This window comes from Spermophilus citellus, assembly GCF_964194105.1.
Source record: "Spermophilus citellus genome assembly, chromosome: 2".
Taxonomy (NCBI): Eukaryota; Metazoa; Chordata; class Mammalia; order Rodentia; family Sciuridae; genus Spermophilus; species Spermophilus citellus.
In genome coordinates this window covers 173,736,383-173,753,302 of record NC_138183.1, presented here as the reverse complement: position 1 = coordinate 173,753,302, position 16,920 = coordinate 173,736,383, and the positions used below count along the sequence as shown (strand labels likewise).

At 39.8% G+C, this 16,920-nt stretch overlaps 1 protein-coding gene and 1 long non-coding RNA gene across 2 annotated transcripts in view; one reads left to right on the top strand and one right to left on the bottom strand.

Annotated features, from left to right (window-relative positions):
• Positions 1–1,717, bottom strand: part of SESN3 (sestrin 3) — a 72,606-nt gene extending 70,889 nt beyond the window's left edge. Inside the window, exon 1 of the mRNA XM_081279317.1 lies at positions 1,581–1,717. Within this exon, the coding sequence (XP_081135443.1) occupies positions 1,581–1,658 (78 nt within the window). The 5' untranslated portion in view covers positions 1,659–1,717. The remainder of the gene's footprint in view (positions 1–1,580) is intronic.
• A 1,665-nt stretch (positions 1,718–3,382) lies between these two features.
• Positions 3,383–16,920, top strand: part of LOC308642878 — a 49,245-nt gene continuing 35,707 nt past the window's right edge. Inside the window, exon 1 of the long non-coding RNA XR_014020658.1 lies at positions 3,383–3,468. This is a non-coding gene — a long non-coding RNA (uncharacterized lncRNA). The remainder of the gene's footprint in view (positions 3,469–16,920) is intronic.

The following is a 16,920-nucleotide window of genomic DNA, read 5'->3' as shown; positions in this document are numbered from 1 at the left end:
TAAGAACTAAATTCAGATGACAACTGGCCCTGCAGTGAAAGAGTTAACATTCAACTAACCTGATCTGCACTTCTGATCCATTACATTTCTCACAAGCTGCCCTACAATGAGCTGAGCAAGTATCAACTGTAATTTGATCCCGAAGTTTATGGAAAAAAATAACTGCACATACTCAACATGCACATTTAATAAAAATCTGTTTCAAGAGAAACATATCCAATAAACACAATTTAAGGCATATTTAATTCTTTGATTAACTTCAAATCTGCAATCTCTTTGCTTTCCTCAAGCTCTCAAATAAAATAGGAGGAAAAAAAAAAGCAGCAGCCCTACTGCAGGGAAAAGAGGCTTGAAAAACAACTTTGATTGGCACTTGGCCTGACCCACAGAGGAAGAAAAACAGTTTTTGGACAAAGAGCGCAAATATTTGAGCTTGCTTACTTATGTGCTTTCTTGCTTTCTTTCTTTCATATATAAAGAACAATCCCAAAGTGACTGTATATGGAGAAATTGTGTGTGTGTGTGTGTGGGGGGGGGGGGTACCATATTCATTTTAGCTCTCAGACCCGGTGCATTTGCACAGCTCAGCAATTTTAATTCATTTGTACTGGACAAACAGAAACACCTCATCTAAGGTTTCCACTTAATGCAATGCAAAAAAATAAGAGTTTGGAGAAGAATAAACTGATTATAATATTACTCGTGGAGGCAGTTAAAATCTAATTTTAAAACTCTTCTCAGTCTAAAGAGACAGTTTTTCATCTCCTTCTTCCATCCTATCCTCCCCATCCCCCACGGAGTGATTAAGCCAAGTAATCTAAACAATACTGGAGTAAACTTTCTCTCAGTCCCTATGGGAAGCATTAAGCTGATGGTGCGTCTGATTTTTCTGCATCAACACGGGGTGGGGGTGCTAAGGAGGGAGACAACCCATGTCCATCTCGGTCTTCTCCCGTAACCCCAACAGAGGAACTGTAAGATCGAACAGCATTTCCCATGGGCATAAAGTTCAAGATGCCTTAATAGTTCCTTCGTGACTGAACTATAGACACAGGACTACCATCAAAAGAATGTGAAAAGGGGGAGTCCGGCACGGCGTGCAAAGCAAAGGCAACAGAATAAACAAAAACAGCACCCATCAGAGTTAGCCACAGCAGAGAGGGAGCCAGGGTTCCTCAAGACCAGACCAGGCTGCTCTGATTTCATCCCAACCTCCATCTACGGCTAAACTGCACAGGGAGGAGGCTCCAACCAGTCCCTCCCTCAGTCTGACCAAGGAGCAGACCGGGGATAGCCAGGTACCCAGGCGAGCTGAAAACAGACCACAGGCATTCCCCCACCCCCAAATCCCAACCCCTCGGGACTAGCTTCTGTCCCGGCGGAGATAAAAAGCAGCAAACGCCCGAACCCTCCACCCTCAACTCACACCCCCTGTTTCTGTTTCCGTGCATGAACCAAGCCAGGGATCTTTTTGAGCCTCGCAGGGACGATGCCAGGGATCCCTTCGAGCCTCGCCCCGAGCAGCCCGACCCCGGCCGGCAGGCGCCCATCTCCGGCCGGACCTCAGGCTAAGCCCGTACCTTCCGCAGCACTTTCCGGCAGTTGGTACAGAGCAGGTAGTTGGCGGCGGCCGACGGACTGCTGCCGCCTCGGTTCATGGTGGCTGCGGGCGCCGAGAGTGAAGGCTAGGGCGGGCGGCGGGTCGGGCCGGGCTGTCACTGCCGCCAGTCGCGCAGATGCAGGGCCGGACCGTCCCCCGGTCGAGCTTCAGCCTCAGCTTCCTCCGGGCGGGATGTGGAGATGGAAGGCAGCGGCCCGAAAGCAAGCCGGGGTGCGCGAGGCGACCACCGGCGACGGCTGTCGGAGCGACGGCAGAGACGGCGGCGGCTGCTCCTCACCGGCCCGTTGTTCCTCCCGCCCCCATCCTCAGACCCCCGCCCCCGCCAGCCTAGGACGAGCAGCCGCCACCACAGCCGCCGCCGCCGCCGCAGCGCCTCAGTGCGGGCCCCGCCCCCGCCGTCCCACCACCTTCACCACCACCACACTCCGGTACCGCCCCCTCCCGCTAATCGGCAGCTCTAGCCACGCCCCCGGAGCGCTTGGCCGCAGCCAATGAGCTTCTAGGGCTTGGCTGAGAGCCTCACCGGCCAATCGCAGAGGCTGAAAATGCCTTGAATCTCCGGGCAAGTTAAGTTTATCTCCGAGGCTCAGAACTGAAGGGAGATGGCGGGTTAGGTAGTGATGTGGGAGGGAATACAATGTGCACGGCTCCGCCAATAAGAAAAAGAGGGTGTGTTATATGCAAATAACACTGGCAGATCAGCTCCACCCCCAAATCAAGCCACGCCCCTCTCCTAGGTCTCTACAGAAATGGTGAGGAAAGTGAGATAAATAGCTGGAAGCTAGAGCTCGCTAGAGCGTCTACGATTGAGCTAAACATTTTCTGATTTCTGGAGAAAGGGGTGGTGTGGGGGTGAGAGAAGGGTAGAGATTAAGGCGTTCCTTCCTTCGGGGCAGTGGTGGGCTTTCCCTCAGCCAAAAATCTAAGCTTAGCTCTAAAGGAGGCTGCAGTCTTGATGCACTTTGCATCCAGAGATCTCAAAGAACTTTATGCGTCATTTATTGTGAGACTTGTGTAAAAGACTAGTTCGTTACCTGAGGCTTGAGAATGGGATGGGGGTAGATGTCTGAGGCATATTTATACAATAATCCAGTTGGTGGGGGAGGGGGGAGACATATCGGGTTTAGCAGTTTCCGCTTCTTCTCTGAAGCACCTTCTCACAGTACTCTTAGCAGTGAAAACACGAAATGACCAAAGAGAGGTTTTTCTTCTTACTCCAAAGTCCATTCTTAAGCAGCCGGTCAGATACATGCAGAGCACAGAGCCCTCCCTGGGAAGGTAGCTTCGGAGAACAAATTGCCACCTAAAACGATTGGGCAGGACCAGCTTCTCCCAAAGCTAAAAATGGTGAGTCAAGGGTTTTACGTCCACTCTGAGGCAAGAAGGCAGATGTAACAGCTGAAAGCTCTGGCTGACAAGGTGCGGAGGGACAAACAAATGCGGGTGCCAGGTATACCGAGGGGGCCAGCAACGCGCGTGCGGGCAGAATGCGTATTGCGGGGGATGATAGATGCCCGAAACCTGCTCCCCAGTGAGAACAAAGGCAGGAGCTGAGCAAGAACCTGATTGGTGCCGGGTGCTCACCGGTGACCGCCGGGCCCCGGAGATAACTCGGATTGCCGGCTGGCGCAGAGCTCGGTGCTCTTTGGAGCCGCAGCTCCCCACGCGGCCTTGGCAGTGATCACACAGGAGTGTGCGTTATGACATCACCTGTTTTCGCTTTTTAGAACCTGATCAGTATTCTTGGCTTCTCCTCTTTTAAAGGTCTCTAGTGTACCAGGATTTGTGCGGGCCTGCAGCTCGTAGAATGAATCTGTTGGAGATGATTTAAAAGAACCGTTCCACTGGTTTGCATTTCTTTTTATTTTTAATTTTAAAAATCTATCGTGGCTTCCTTTGGGATTCGGTGTGTTGTGATGCAAAATCAGGAAGGTACACTTGGAGGAGCTAGCAAGTTTAGCATATCAAAGCTATTAGACCAAATTGCGTGTTTATAACTGCCAATCTCCTCATTTCTCAACAGCTGTCTCCACTCTCCCTTTTAGAGACTAACACGTTAAACCAAGTCTACACAAGGAACAAAGGAAATGAAAATCTGCTGGTGTCAGGTTTATATAGATTAAATTAGACTGGAAAATCCCCAAACGGTCTAAGTTTTGTGGTTGGGTAAATGTCTCGATCCATTTAGTTAGTGATTGCTGAAGGTTGCTTGATGATTGTGTAGACCTACATAACCTAGAATAGCAATAGTGTGGGAAAGGTGCTTAACATTCAGTTAGAAGAAGAAACTGTAAAAGCAAGAAAATTTATCGGAGGGAGAAATTACCACATGCCCTTCAGTGCAGAGAACCAAGAAATCCAGGCAAAAAGTCAGCAAGGCACAGTTTTTCCAAGAACTAAAACACATATGTGTCCTCATTTAGTGGTAAATTTCTTGGGCTATATTCCTGGCTTGTTCTGTCTTTTAAAGCATATTTTATATGAGTACATTTTAGAAGGAAGGAGAGTTGATGGATGAAGTGAATTTTTGTACACAGTTTGAATTTTCTCAAATAGTGTTTTAACTTCAAATTATTTTCTAATATGTTCTTTTTATAAGTTTTTTTTTTTCGCCTAACAGCTCAAACCCTTTTGCAATAAATGATAGGCAAGAGGGCCAATCCTGCACAATTATGCCCTCTAACAAAGATGACCAAAAGGGAAGTTTTAGGGCCTGAATATCTTCAGTGATACCTGGTCAGATACCTGAGGGGCTCTGTCCACTACAACGCTCCTCCAAACTTTAATAACATCTTTTTAGTGCTCTTCATTTGGCTATTAATCAGGTAGTGCATCAGGACAGTTCTTAATTTCCATCCTTTCAATTCTCAATGCTGGTAACTCATTCTCAGTACACAGCAGCTACCCTTTCTGGTCTTCACACCCTCAATTCTCACTCCCATCATATTTGTTCCCTCTCCTGGGAGAATCCAGCATCTGAACACTTCCTCACCTGGTCTTCTTTTAGGTCCTGGCCAGCATGGATACAATCATGAGAATGTGACTTAGTAAATGATTTGCCCCAAGTCAGGATCACTGATAAGAGGAAAAGAATTGAAAGTAAATTCCTTTGATTTCACACAAAACAAACAGAAACTCCTCCCATTTCATTTTCTGGTATGTCTAAAATAAGGAAGAACTTTAGAAAAATAGGATATGGGTGAAAATTATAAACAAGGTTGAGGGCTGGGGATGTGGCTCAAGCGGTAGCGCGCTCACCTGGCGTGCGTGCGGCCCGGGTTCGATCCTCAGCACCACATACAAAGATGTTGTGTCCGCCAAAAAAAACAAAAAATAAATAAATAAATATTTAAAAAAAAAAAAAAACAAGGTTGAGAGCTTTTTGTTTTTATTACAATTAGGATGACACTTCATGAAACATTTTCCATCATCTTGAAATGTATTTCATATTCATTTTTGCTTGTTTTGAAATATTATTTCAAACTGTGATTTTCTTTTTTTAATGAGGAATACATAAAATCGCTTGATGATTGTGTAGACCTATGGCTTGGACGTACCGTAAGTTTGTTTAACCATTACTCATTGATGAACATGGGGATTGTTTCTGACTATAATAATGCTGTGATACACTTCCTCATATATAAATTTCTGGCAGCATCTCTGATTCCTAGACTTGCAATTTCTGAGTAAAAAGGTATGAATATATTTTAAGGCTCTTGAGTGACTTGCTAAAAATATTTTGTGAAATGGTTTGAAAAAGAACATAGGAAAAAGCAATCATTTGAAAGCACAAATTTTATCTGTCATTCTCCTGCATAAGGTCATTAATATTCCACCTACCTCTGCCTCTAATGCCTTTCCCCTCCTTCTGCTTGGTAATTGATTTTCTTTTGCTGTTCAATGATTTCCTGATAGAGTCAAGCATCAGTCCAAGTATCCATGGAGAGCCAAGCTTCTTTACCAACAAACTCACTACCGAAATGATTGGTGTAAACTGTTTTCTCTTTAGGCTTTGAACCCCTGGAGGGCAGGGAAGGAGTTACATTTAGTTTGCATGCTTGGCTTCTCGCTCAGCCTGCAGCTAAGTCCTTAAAAATGGATAAAATCTTGAATTAGCGCTCTTACTTTTCTAAATAAACCATACATTCTTTCAGGGTCTCTCTAATAACAGATATTGGATCTTATAAAATGATTCTGGTAAACATTTATGAATAGAATTGTTTATAAAAACTACTTATGTGGAGCAGAAAGATTGAGTTAATGTCTTTGTCACTGATGCTCTTTGTTACATTAAACATTGGTTATTGCCACAGTCTGGCTAGGCACAATTCAGGAGCCACTTGTCAAAAGAAACGAACTTTATTTTTAGAACCACACATGCCAAACAAAACAGCTCCTCAGGAAAACCTTCAGAGCCCAACTGCCACCACCACCGGCTTCCCACAAACCTCTCCCACTAACACAAGCCTCACCACCTCCCACAATCCTCCTGCTGTTGATGCCGATTGGCTGGGTCGTGTGGGCGGAGCCAAAGAAGTCCCCCAATGAGCATCACCGCAGAGGAGCCAATCAGCTAGATGTTACTGGGGCCACTGTGAGCCAATCATCAGCTGGCAGTCTGAAAGTTTGCTGGCAGCTGGAAGTTTGCTGGGGCCCCTTGGGCTGTGGCTCTCCACATGTGATTATGGCTTGTGGCTTACTATCTCTTTTTTAGAATGAAGTTCTTGGCACAAATTAGGGATATAGGGAGGACTGAGGGAAAATTTTTATGTTCAGCTCTTTTGAAAGAAGATACCCAGTCAATCATATACTGTGACTAAGGATTTGAATTGTTTGTTTACTTTCTAGACACTCTCATTCTATTGACCTAAAAACTGGGACCCCCTATATTTCCTAAGAATTTAATGGAGAAAATCAATTACTAAAGATACTTTTAAAATTTCATTTCTTGGGTCAATAGGTTATTTTCCTAGCATTTTCCTTTTTCAAATTTGTTTTTATTTTTCTGGAGAAACCCAATACATTCAGGAAAAAGTGCTATATTGTTTACAAATTTGCAAATACTGTAATTTATTTCTTGCCCAAAGGAATTTGCACTTCACACAATTGTAAATTGATTGCTACCTTAGAGCTGTTAATTAGGTTCTTGCTATTTTTCCTTATGGTCCAAGACCAATACTACTCCAAAGGGGGAAAGAAGAGGATCAGCTCCAAAAAGGCCACTGGTTTAATTAGTTCCCATTCCATCCCTCAATCATCCACCTCCACCACATAAATTATTCTAACCAAAGTACATTTTTCAAAAAACAAATATTCCACTAATTCTTTTCAGCCTTTTTAACTTGCCATCTCAGATTTTTCTGACTTCACCCATTATAAAACAGGCTACAAATAAAAGTCCTACAGATGTGAAGTTTGTTTGTTTGTTTGTTTGGCCTGCAGTGTCAGCTGGTTTAGTGCTTTTTAAAAATGAACTGCTTTAATATGGAGATTCCTTGGAAATCTGGGAATGGAACCACCATTTGACCCAAGCTATCCCTCTCTTCAGTCTATACCCAAAGGACTTAAAAACAGCATACTACAGGGACACAGCCACATCAATGTTTATAGCAGCACAATTCACAATAGCTAAACTGTGGAGCCAACCTAGATGCCCTTCAGTGGATGAATGAATAAAAAAAAATGTGGCATATATACACAATGGAATTTTACTCAGCAATAAAAGAGAATAAAATTATGGCATTTGCAGGTAAATGGATGGCATTGGAGAAGATAGTGCTAAGTGAAGTCAGCCAATTCCAAAAAAAAAAACAAATGCTGAATGTTTCCTCTGATATAAGGAGGCTGACTCATAGTAGGGTAGGGAGGGGGAGCATGGGAGGAATAGATGAATTCTAGGTAGGGCAGAGGGGTGGGAGGGAAAGGGAGGGGGCAGGGGGTTAACAAGGATGGTGGAATGTGATGAACATCATTATTCAAAGTACATGTATGAAGATACGAATTGGTGTCAACATACTTTAAATACAACCAGAGATATGAAAAATTGTGCTGTATATGTGTAATAAGAATTGTAATGCATTCTGCTGTCATTTATTTTTTTAAAAAATCAATTTAAAAAGCAAAAAAATAAAATAAAAATGAACTGCTTTAAAATATTTACAATTTAGGAGATATGCTTATACCAAAAATCTAGATTTTTTTTTTAATTGTCAGATCTAGTCACCCTGGGTTCATATTCCCACCTGGCAACCCTCTGTTGCTCTCAGTATCTGCTATTCGGTTTAGATGTGCACTTTCTACTCTACTATTATCCCTGACACACCCTGGCATTACATTCTTGCTATTTTATTTGTATTATTTTCCCTAACCTTAGTATGGATTTGAGTTTGCTACTTCTATAAACTTTCCCCAGTATCTAAATTACATATCTGTTCATAGTTATTCATAATTTTATCATAGAACATAAATTAAAAATGAATTTGTCATCTCTTGACCATTGCAAAAGTTGAAGAAAGGGGTCAAGTGAAAGGAACATCTTGGTGTATGATGATGGCAGGTGCCCTGATTTTAGGTATACACAGTATGTATATCAGAATTGCCAGGACAGGGCCTACTATTCTTTATGCTGCTATCCCCATTCCTGATCCTAACCCTGTCCACATGCCCATTCCAATTGTTGCTTTAAAAGAAAGAAACCATAGGGAATGGATGTGGCAATAATGGAAGGTCAAGGAAACCATGGCAGGTGCATTGAGGATATTTTTTTTTTTTTTTTTTTGATGGGCAGTATCACATAGAAGCTAAGAGCCCAGACTTTGGAGTCAGAGATGAATCAAGTACTTACTTTGCCCCTTACTTACTTAAAATGACTAAATATCTCTATACTTAAATTTCTTCAACTGCAAGATAAGAGTCATGCTACATATCTCAAAGGGTGATTGTAAAGATAGAATACTATAATGAATTGTAATGCTTGGCAAAGTGACTGTAACACTGTAAGCACTCAATAAATGTTTGCTGCAAGCTGCCACAAAACAAAGAATGTCATGCTTTCCCCACACTGTGTGAACTCGGTCTGTATGCTTCACCATTTTTTAAAAAAATATTTTTTAGTTGGAGGTGGACACAATACCTTTATTTATTTTTAAGTGGTTCTGAGGATCAAAGGACTCAGTGCCTCACATGTACTAGACAAGCGCTCTATCACTAAGCCACAACTCTAGCCTTGCTTCACCTTTTTGTTTCAATTTTCATTATCTGAAAAATGAGGATAATATGATTAGCTTAGTCATGAAATTGTTTTGAAGATTGAGTTCTTGGGCTGGGGATGTGGCTCAAGCGGTAGTGCGCTCGCCTGGCGTGCGTGCGGCCCGGGTTCGATCCTCAGCACCACATACAAACAAAGATGTTGTGTCCGCCGAGAATTAAGAAAAAATAAATAAATATTAAAAATTCTCTCTCTCTCTCTCTCTCTCTCTCTCTCTCTCTCTCCCCCTCTCTCTAACTCTCTCTTTAAAAAAAAAAAAAAAAAAAAAAGATTGAGTTCTATGTAAGCACCTTAAAACAACCACTAGCATATAAGAAATGCTATATAAGTCCTATTATTATAAATTGTCATCAGGAGATTTCTTTACTTGCCTTTTTTTTTTCATTGAAGGTCTTTGACTTTCATGATACTTATTCTCAAAAGTGAAACAATATAGGGTAATAACAGCAATGGAGAGGAAGTCAGAAGGTCTGGAGTTTGTACAGTGCTGCTATGAACTATATGATATTGGCCTTCAGTTTTCTTGAAATGTGAAGAGAACTCTTCTAAAGATGAAGGGATAATTAAGTTGGATCAGGGACAAATCCAGGTTCTGTGGGGACTTGAAACTTACATACTATGGGATCTTCTTTGAGAAAAGAATTTAATATTGTAGATGCAAAATTAGTTATGAAAGTAAATATTTATTTTAAATTCAGTAACAAAATCATAGTTAAAAAGCTAAAAATACCAAACAAATCACAAAATTGGATTAATAAGAAAATGTTATTAACTGCCTGGCACAACCCTAAATTAATTACTACATCTTTGGAGCTGAATAGTCTGATTTCCTTTTCATATGATAATAATTTTTTGCAATATCATCTTTTTTTTAGAGAGAATGGAAAGATATCCAGTCTTTCCACTAGCAAATACTCTCAGTGCTGTGTGTTCTGGGACACATGTTTATCACGAAATGTGAATAACCCTGCCTTGTGACATGATGCTTGACCTAGTGCATATTGGAAATATTACTTGAACCCATTCTTCCATAGGGACTAACTAGAAATGACTTATCATACTCTGAAATGACTGCGATCCACATAAATATAGCTCACTCTAACAAGATAAACTTATGCCCATCTCAACCTCCCCTTCACCAGATCAACAAATATAACCACAGCTTCTCCAGTGCCTCCAGCATGAGGAAAAAGATGAAAATCAGAATACAAAGAAACTGTGGTCTTAGCCAACAATGGTAAAAGAGTTTACTTTTTAAAATTTGACCTTGTGAATACATTGCTTGGACCTCTCCCAGGGCCATGAGAGGAGTCGATGGTAGTGATGAACCCTAACGTTGAAACTTCACTGAATTCATGATTAAACCAGATCTGAGTTAAGATTTTTAAAGAGCTCCTTGGACTTTTCAAAATATGATTTTGAACTATAATTCTGTGAATTTGTTTTGTCTTAGTATTTCTATGAGAAGCTAGTGTAAACAGAAGAAATGGGAGAATTTCTTCAAGTAGGCAGAGAGAAAGAAAAAAGGAGTCTATTCTCCAGACTCTCTACAAGTGTGTTGGTTTTCCTTTGTTTGCTGAGGGATTTTCCCTCTTTACCTCCTTGATGTTCTACATTTACTGTCCCAAGTTTTCAATGTCTTTTTGAGACAGAAATATTTTGTATGTCTCACAGAAAGATAACCATGAAATACACAGTCTAGGTTTTAGAAAAGGAGAACTATAGAATAAAATAGAAAAATCCACATGAGAATAAGGTAGCTTGGAGTAAAGGCTAGTTAATGGGACTATGGAGGGGTTATAATTTGTTGAATTAGAAGTCTTATTCTGTTGTAAGGTATTTGCAGGGAACCAACACATAGGACTGAAGAGGGATTGGAGGGAACCCCTAGAAGGGAATATTCTGAATGTCACCTTTCAGATCCTACAAATGTGGCTATGGTACATCCAGACTTTGAGCATCTTCAGCAGTGAGTCTTATTCATCTGAGTTTTTCCACTACTTGGAATCTGAGAGGTGTTCAAAAGGCTCATTGGATGAAATGATTGACCGTACCAGAGTTTGTTAACTAGAAATCAATTGAACACATCATTTTTACCTACAAAAAGTTCTCAAATTATCTTTAAATTATAAACATACTTTCATGCAAAGGTAAAACTGAACTTGTTAGCAAGAAGAAAATCTCTGTAACACCAAATGATAACAACAAAGATAGCACTTCAAAGATAAAAATTTGGCTTCAGTTGATGCATTCCTGTATCACCTGAAAGCTTGGAATCAACAGCAATGTGAGATTCTAGAAGGCTGCCAGGTTGGAAGAGTATACCTTGAGATATATGCTGTCAAGATACTCCTTAATTCACTCATTATAAGACAAGCTTCTAATCTCATAGTGAGTCTTTGCATTGGTATAAAGGATAAATAGAATATGGAGAATAGAGAAAAAAAGAGATTATTAGCAAAGAACTCAGAAAGATCTTTTGAACATGTTTGTCTGTAACTGGATGCCTTCCCGTGGTAGTGTTGCTGTGTTTCAGTACAGTTTACAGTGTCAACAGGAAGATAGGATTAGCCCCTATAAACACTAGAGAACAATACAGAACAGCATATGATGCAATCACCTCTTAATTCCATGTTAATTACTCAACTCATTCTTGCATTAATGCATTTGTTCATTCAGCATATGTTTATGTAGTGCTTACCATGTGCCAGACACTTGGCTAATCAGAGTGGTAAGCATGAGAGTCAGAATCTAAAACTGCCAAGAAAATGGACTCTAAACAAGTAATGCCCCTATGTAATGATTGTTATAGTAGAGAAAACACAGGCAGGCAATACCCAGCAAGGAACTCTAACCAGGTCTAGGCTTCCCAGACAAAGTGAAATGTATACCCAACTAGTGTGCATACCCTCCCTAGTTTTCAACAGTAACTCTCAAGTATTGCATCTAAGAGGACTCCTCTCCTCTTGCAACTCTCACCTTAATGCTTCAATTTCCCCTTTTATTATAGTTCATGCTCCATTTACAAAACTCCTATAAATCTTGGCTATAGTATGAGATCCCTCATTGTTTTTCCTAAGAGCACTACCCCTATTAAAACTTCACTAGAATTTTAACTTCCTTTTCCTGATTAAAGAATATTAGTTAGCTTTATTGTCTCACATTTAGTATTTTACACTTAACCTACCACTCTTCTGAGTTCCTTTTATGTGTTGCAAGTTATATGTATGCACTCAAAACTGTAAAGTTCTTGAAAATAGAACCCTTATATCTCTAATCTGTGTTTTCTAATCCCTGTAATACCCATGGTGTTGATAATCATCATATATAGAGTAATAGAAGCAGCCACTTCCATTTACTGAGTATTTACTACATGTCAATCATGCAGTAGCTTACATACATTATCTTGCCTACTATTTATAAAACCTTTGTCAAGTGGTTATATAATCTGCATTTTTTATGATTCAAAGGGATGAAAGTTTGATCAAAGTCACACAGTTTTTCAAAGCAGAGCTGTGATCTGAACCCAGATTTTCTTCATATAACCTGCATTTACAGTGTTATATGATTCCACCTTGGCATTATTCAGTCATTATTATAATATTCTTTGAATAAATTCTCTGTGTTAGGTTGCTGAACTGTCAGGTTAATTGACTTAGAGCTCCCATATATTCACCCAATATAGTTTGGTCACCTCTGTGAATTGGATTTCTATTGAAATGAATTCTATGGGATCAAGCGAAGAAGTATTCATTATCCCTATTTTAATATGTTATTTCCCACTAGTATGTTACTCTAACATAAAGCAAATAAGTGATCTTTACATAAGGAAAAGTATGTTCATTGGCACTCTAAAATTCCAAATGTTTGAGATAAAAGTCTGAAGACTTTTAGTTGTGGGAAAGGTGCTTTTGTTATTTTCACATGCTATATCAAGGCAAATCCAGGTCTATTGCAACTAACTCAATTTTGCTAATAAACTTGTTCCCACATAATCTGCCAACACATTTGAAATGTTTATGTCAACTTCACACCAATTCTATCCTTCTCTAAGGAAGTCTTTGAGCTGGTGGCCTCATTCTGCACAGTCATACTCAATATCATCCTCTATTAAATGTGGTTGTACCTTGTCTAAGATGAGCAAACCAAGGGGTAGATATTTGACCTGCAGAACCATTCTTTGGCCTGGCCATTCTTTGTATGGAATAGTTTAAAATGATAGTCTGAACCAATCAGATCCCTTTCTTGGAAAATCAACACTGATAAACTAAATACTAAGCCAGTTGACAGCAAAGTCAGATTGTCAGAGAATGTTATAACCATACGTGAACTAAAACTATGCAGAAACAGATCAGAGAGTAAAGAGCTGGCAGGGGAAGAAGGGTGAGGCAAGGCATAGAAAGATGGCAAAGACATGAAGACTCCAGTACTTAGAATTGCCTTACATTTTGGTGTGTTCCACTTCTAGTCCCTGTGTATCCTTGTAATAATTCCCTTCACACAACCTAATCTCCTCCCACTGCTAATTTTTGAAGTAACTAAATGTACCTGGGATCCTTTCAACCAAAAGAAACTGACCAAAACAGTCTTCCTTCTTTTTCATTATTGGGCACTTATAAATATGAAATATTACTCTTAGTTCTCATTAGTAAATGGATGTGAAAGTAAGACATTCTGAAAGACAGAACTAGAACTGACTGGACCAGAAAGCCCCATGTAAGTTTTTGCACATAAAATATTCTTACAGCCTATGTTTCATGAAGAAAATCTGCTCTGCTGAAACCTCAAATTATAGAACCTCTTTTTGTTATTCATTAGAGAAGAGTGATCTGTAATCTTTTACTTAAATTGCTTCTCCTCTTCAGAGTTAATACGAAAGTAATTCTAATATGTATATGCTATCAATTGCCTCAAAAGAAAACTTGGAAAGGTAAAAGTGTTCTCCCTTTCCACTCATTATCCTTCATTCAGACTTAATACCTGCAGGCCCAGTTTAATAATTTTCTAGAGTTTATGAACCAAAAAGATTTTTTAAAAAGTAAAAGAAAAATTTTCCAAGAATTAAGTAGTCAAGAAAAAAGATAAAGTGAATGAGGACAGTTTTCTGTCAGGAGATAGGTTAAAGATCACTGTGATGTTTCTGTGGGGTACAAAGGGGATCTATCAGGTATATACTAGGAAGTCATTTTGTTTTGGAAATACAAACATGTATAAACATTTTCCTTTGACCCAATTTTCCAGATGAGGAATGTGCCTTAACAGCTAACTGATATGTTTCTATAGAACTAATCACTAGCTTTAGAGGAGCAAGTCTTAGCCAATCTTAGTAGATCTGGAATTTTCTTGGTTTCCATTCCTGTATACCATATTCCTGGTCTCTGCTGGAGCCACACTCTTAATCACTCTGTCTCTCTCTTGTTTATACTAGGCTCACTTTCATAGTTAACTCTTGCAACCCTTGAACCCATTTGCTATCTCCTAGGTGAAATTGTTCTTAGGATTTGCTAAGCCCGTGGAAGATAAAGGAGGTACTTGTCTTGCCCCATGAGCTCATCTTTGCAGGAATGGTGAAGAAAAGCAAAAGGCCTCCCTGGGCAATACTAGAAGGGCTGTGATTGTGCTGGCCTTGATGTTGAGAAAATGGGCTGCTCTTTCTGTATATACAAGACTTGTCACTTTGTACTTTGTTTCTTTGTGAAGACATGAACATCTAGAGATTGAGGTCTATGGGGAACTACAATGTCTAGGAATGGAAGCAGATGGAAACAGTTTCATATTATACACATAATTTTAACTGTGACCTGAGATGGATTGTCCAGTACTTCTATAAAGGCAAAACTGAAATTTTTGTGGCTGTTTTCTGCTGTCATATTGTATAATCTAGTCACTATTCAAAAACTCTTCAAACTTCAGTTTTTAGTACTTATTTCATAGAATTTTGTGAGGAATAAATGCAAAGAACAAGTAAAGGGCTTAGAACAGTGTCTCTCCTATTATGAGTGTTAGCTACATTTATTATTTTAAAAATTCATATAACAATAATGTATCTTCTTCAGTAGTGATTGAACCTTCCTTAAATTTTAATGTCCCTGATTTTAGGTTCCCTGATACTTTTACCAAGGTAGGTTGTTTTGATTTAAAAGTCCTCAAGTGCTTGATAACATGCAGGGTTTATCATTAAACATTTTTATTGCATGTGTATTTGCAAAGTACATTTTGGTCTTCTATGAGTCTACCCAATCACCTTCTAAGAGAAAACTTAGTGTCAGAATACTGTTGAATAATGATGAGGCTAAGGACGTGGAAAATTAAATGACAAGAATGCATCTTTCATTCAAATCTCTCAAGGAAGATGTCTAGAGTTTGGGTTTGCATGTGTCTACAAATAAGTGTATGTGGGCATCCAGTGTGAGTATATAACATTTATGAGTCCTATTATCAACATTTTTTTTCCTAAGTTAAAATAGGAATCATTCTTTAAGCTTTTGGATAAAGAATTTCAGTTTACCAGGTAATGGAAAGGAAATGTTATTACCACTTAAGGGCTGGAACTCTGAGGTAGAGTGCTTTGGAATAATTCAAGATTGCTTACTAGTCACAGCTAATGATTCCAATTTTACTCTGCAGGAGGCAACTACCATTTGCAATGTGAACAACATCAAAAGGGTAGTATGGGGGCTGGGGCTGGGGCTTAGTGAGGCACTGAGGCACGTGTGAGACAGTGCACTGGGTTCAATCCTCAGCACCACATAAAAATAAAATAAAGGTATTGTGTCCACCTACAACTAAAATACCCCTTATTACTCTGGAAAGAGCCTAACCATATTATAAATAGGCCTGGCTTTTTTAAAGATAGGGCTGGACTGAGAGGGTTCTCTGGTTGGTATAAGCAGTAGGTATGGAAAGCCTACACCATCTGCCATGGGTTCTGCCTTCTTCTGTTTATAGAAATTTATTTGTGAGTCTGTATTGGTCATCAGGCAAATGCCTTATTTGTTTCCTGATTGTTTATAAAACCAAGAAGCCAGGCGACAGGATATTTATACTGTTGTTTATCAAAGCATTCACTGTGAGAAGAGACAAGCAATTCATCTGCCAAAAATATTGTGGTCTTTGAATTATGAGGGCACATGTGTAGGGTCACTGCATTACTAGGTCGTAAGTAAATGATTTTGCTCTCTTAAACTAATGATGCACCTCATTTAGGTTGACTTCTCTGTCCTCAGACTTATAAGCAAAATTTCTGCCTTTCACTTACAGCTTTTTAGCCCATCAAGCAGTTGCTTCTCCACATCCTTATTCAGAACTTCAACATCATTTGCCCCCCTTCTAGAGTGAGATCAGGTGAATTCCAGAGCTAATCAGACTGTGTCATCCCTGCTTCTGGTTTCCATGAGCAGTTTCAACAATGTTTTGTGATTACAAGACCTTTTAATGTCTCCTCCCTTTCACCCTATCACTTATCTGATCTACTTCTAATTTTTCATGTTCCAGGCTTATATTCCTTTTATTAATCTGCTTCTTTCTTCATCATCTGCCCTACCTCTGCCACTTTGTAACTATAGCAAACTACTAAACTCCAGAACTTGGGCTCTGTTGTTCAAATTCTCAAAAGTCATCCAAATTATTCTGGTAGCAAAGTAGAAGAGCTTAAAAATATTTTTAAGCTTAGAAAGACTCACCTAAACATGGCCTGCTTGCTACCTGTAGTCACACTCCTGTCTCGGGGGAAGTTGTGGGTGGGATTTTACCTGAACATTCTTTGGACATTCTGTGTTTGGTGCTGCCCACATTGAATCAGCTATTTTTAAAACAAGTGTCCTTGAGGGGTAGTAATGGAAATACTTGGAGTTTACCTCTGGCTTTGTCCAGGAACAAAATCTCAACCCCAGCCATATTCTTTAGAAAGAAAAGACCATTTTTACTGTTAGACTGTAAGCTCCCTGGGGGGACATATCTCTAGGATCTGTTCATCATGTATACCAAATGCCATGGAATGGAGCCTTTTCCATTGTATGTATTCAGTACCTCT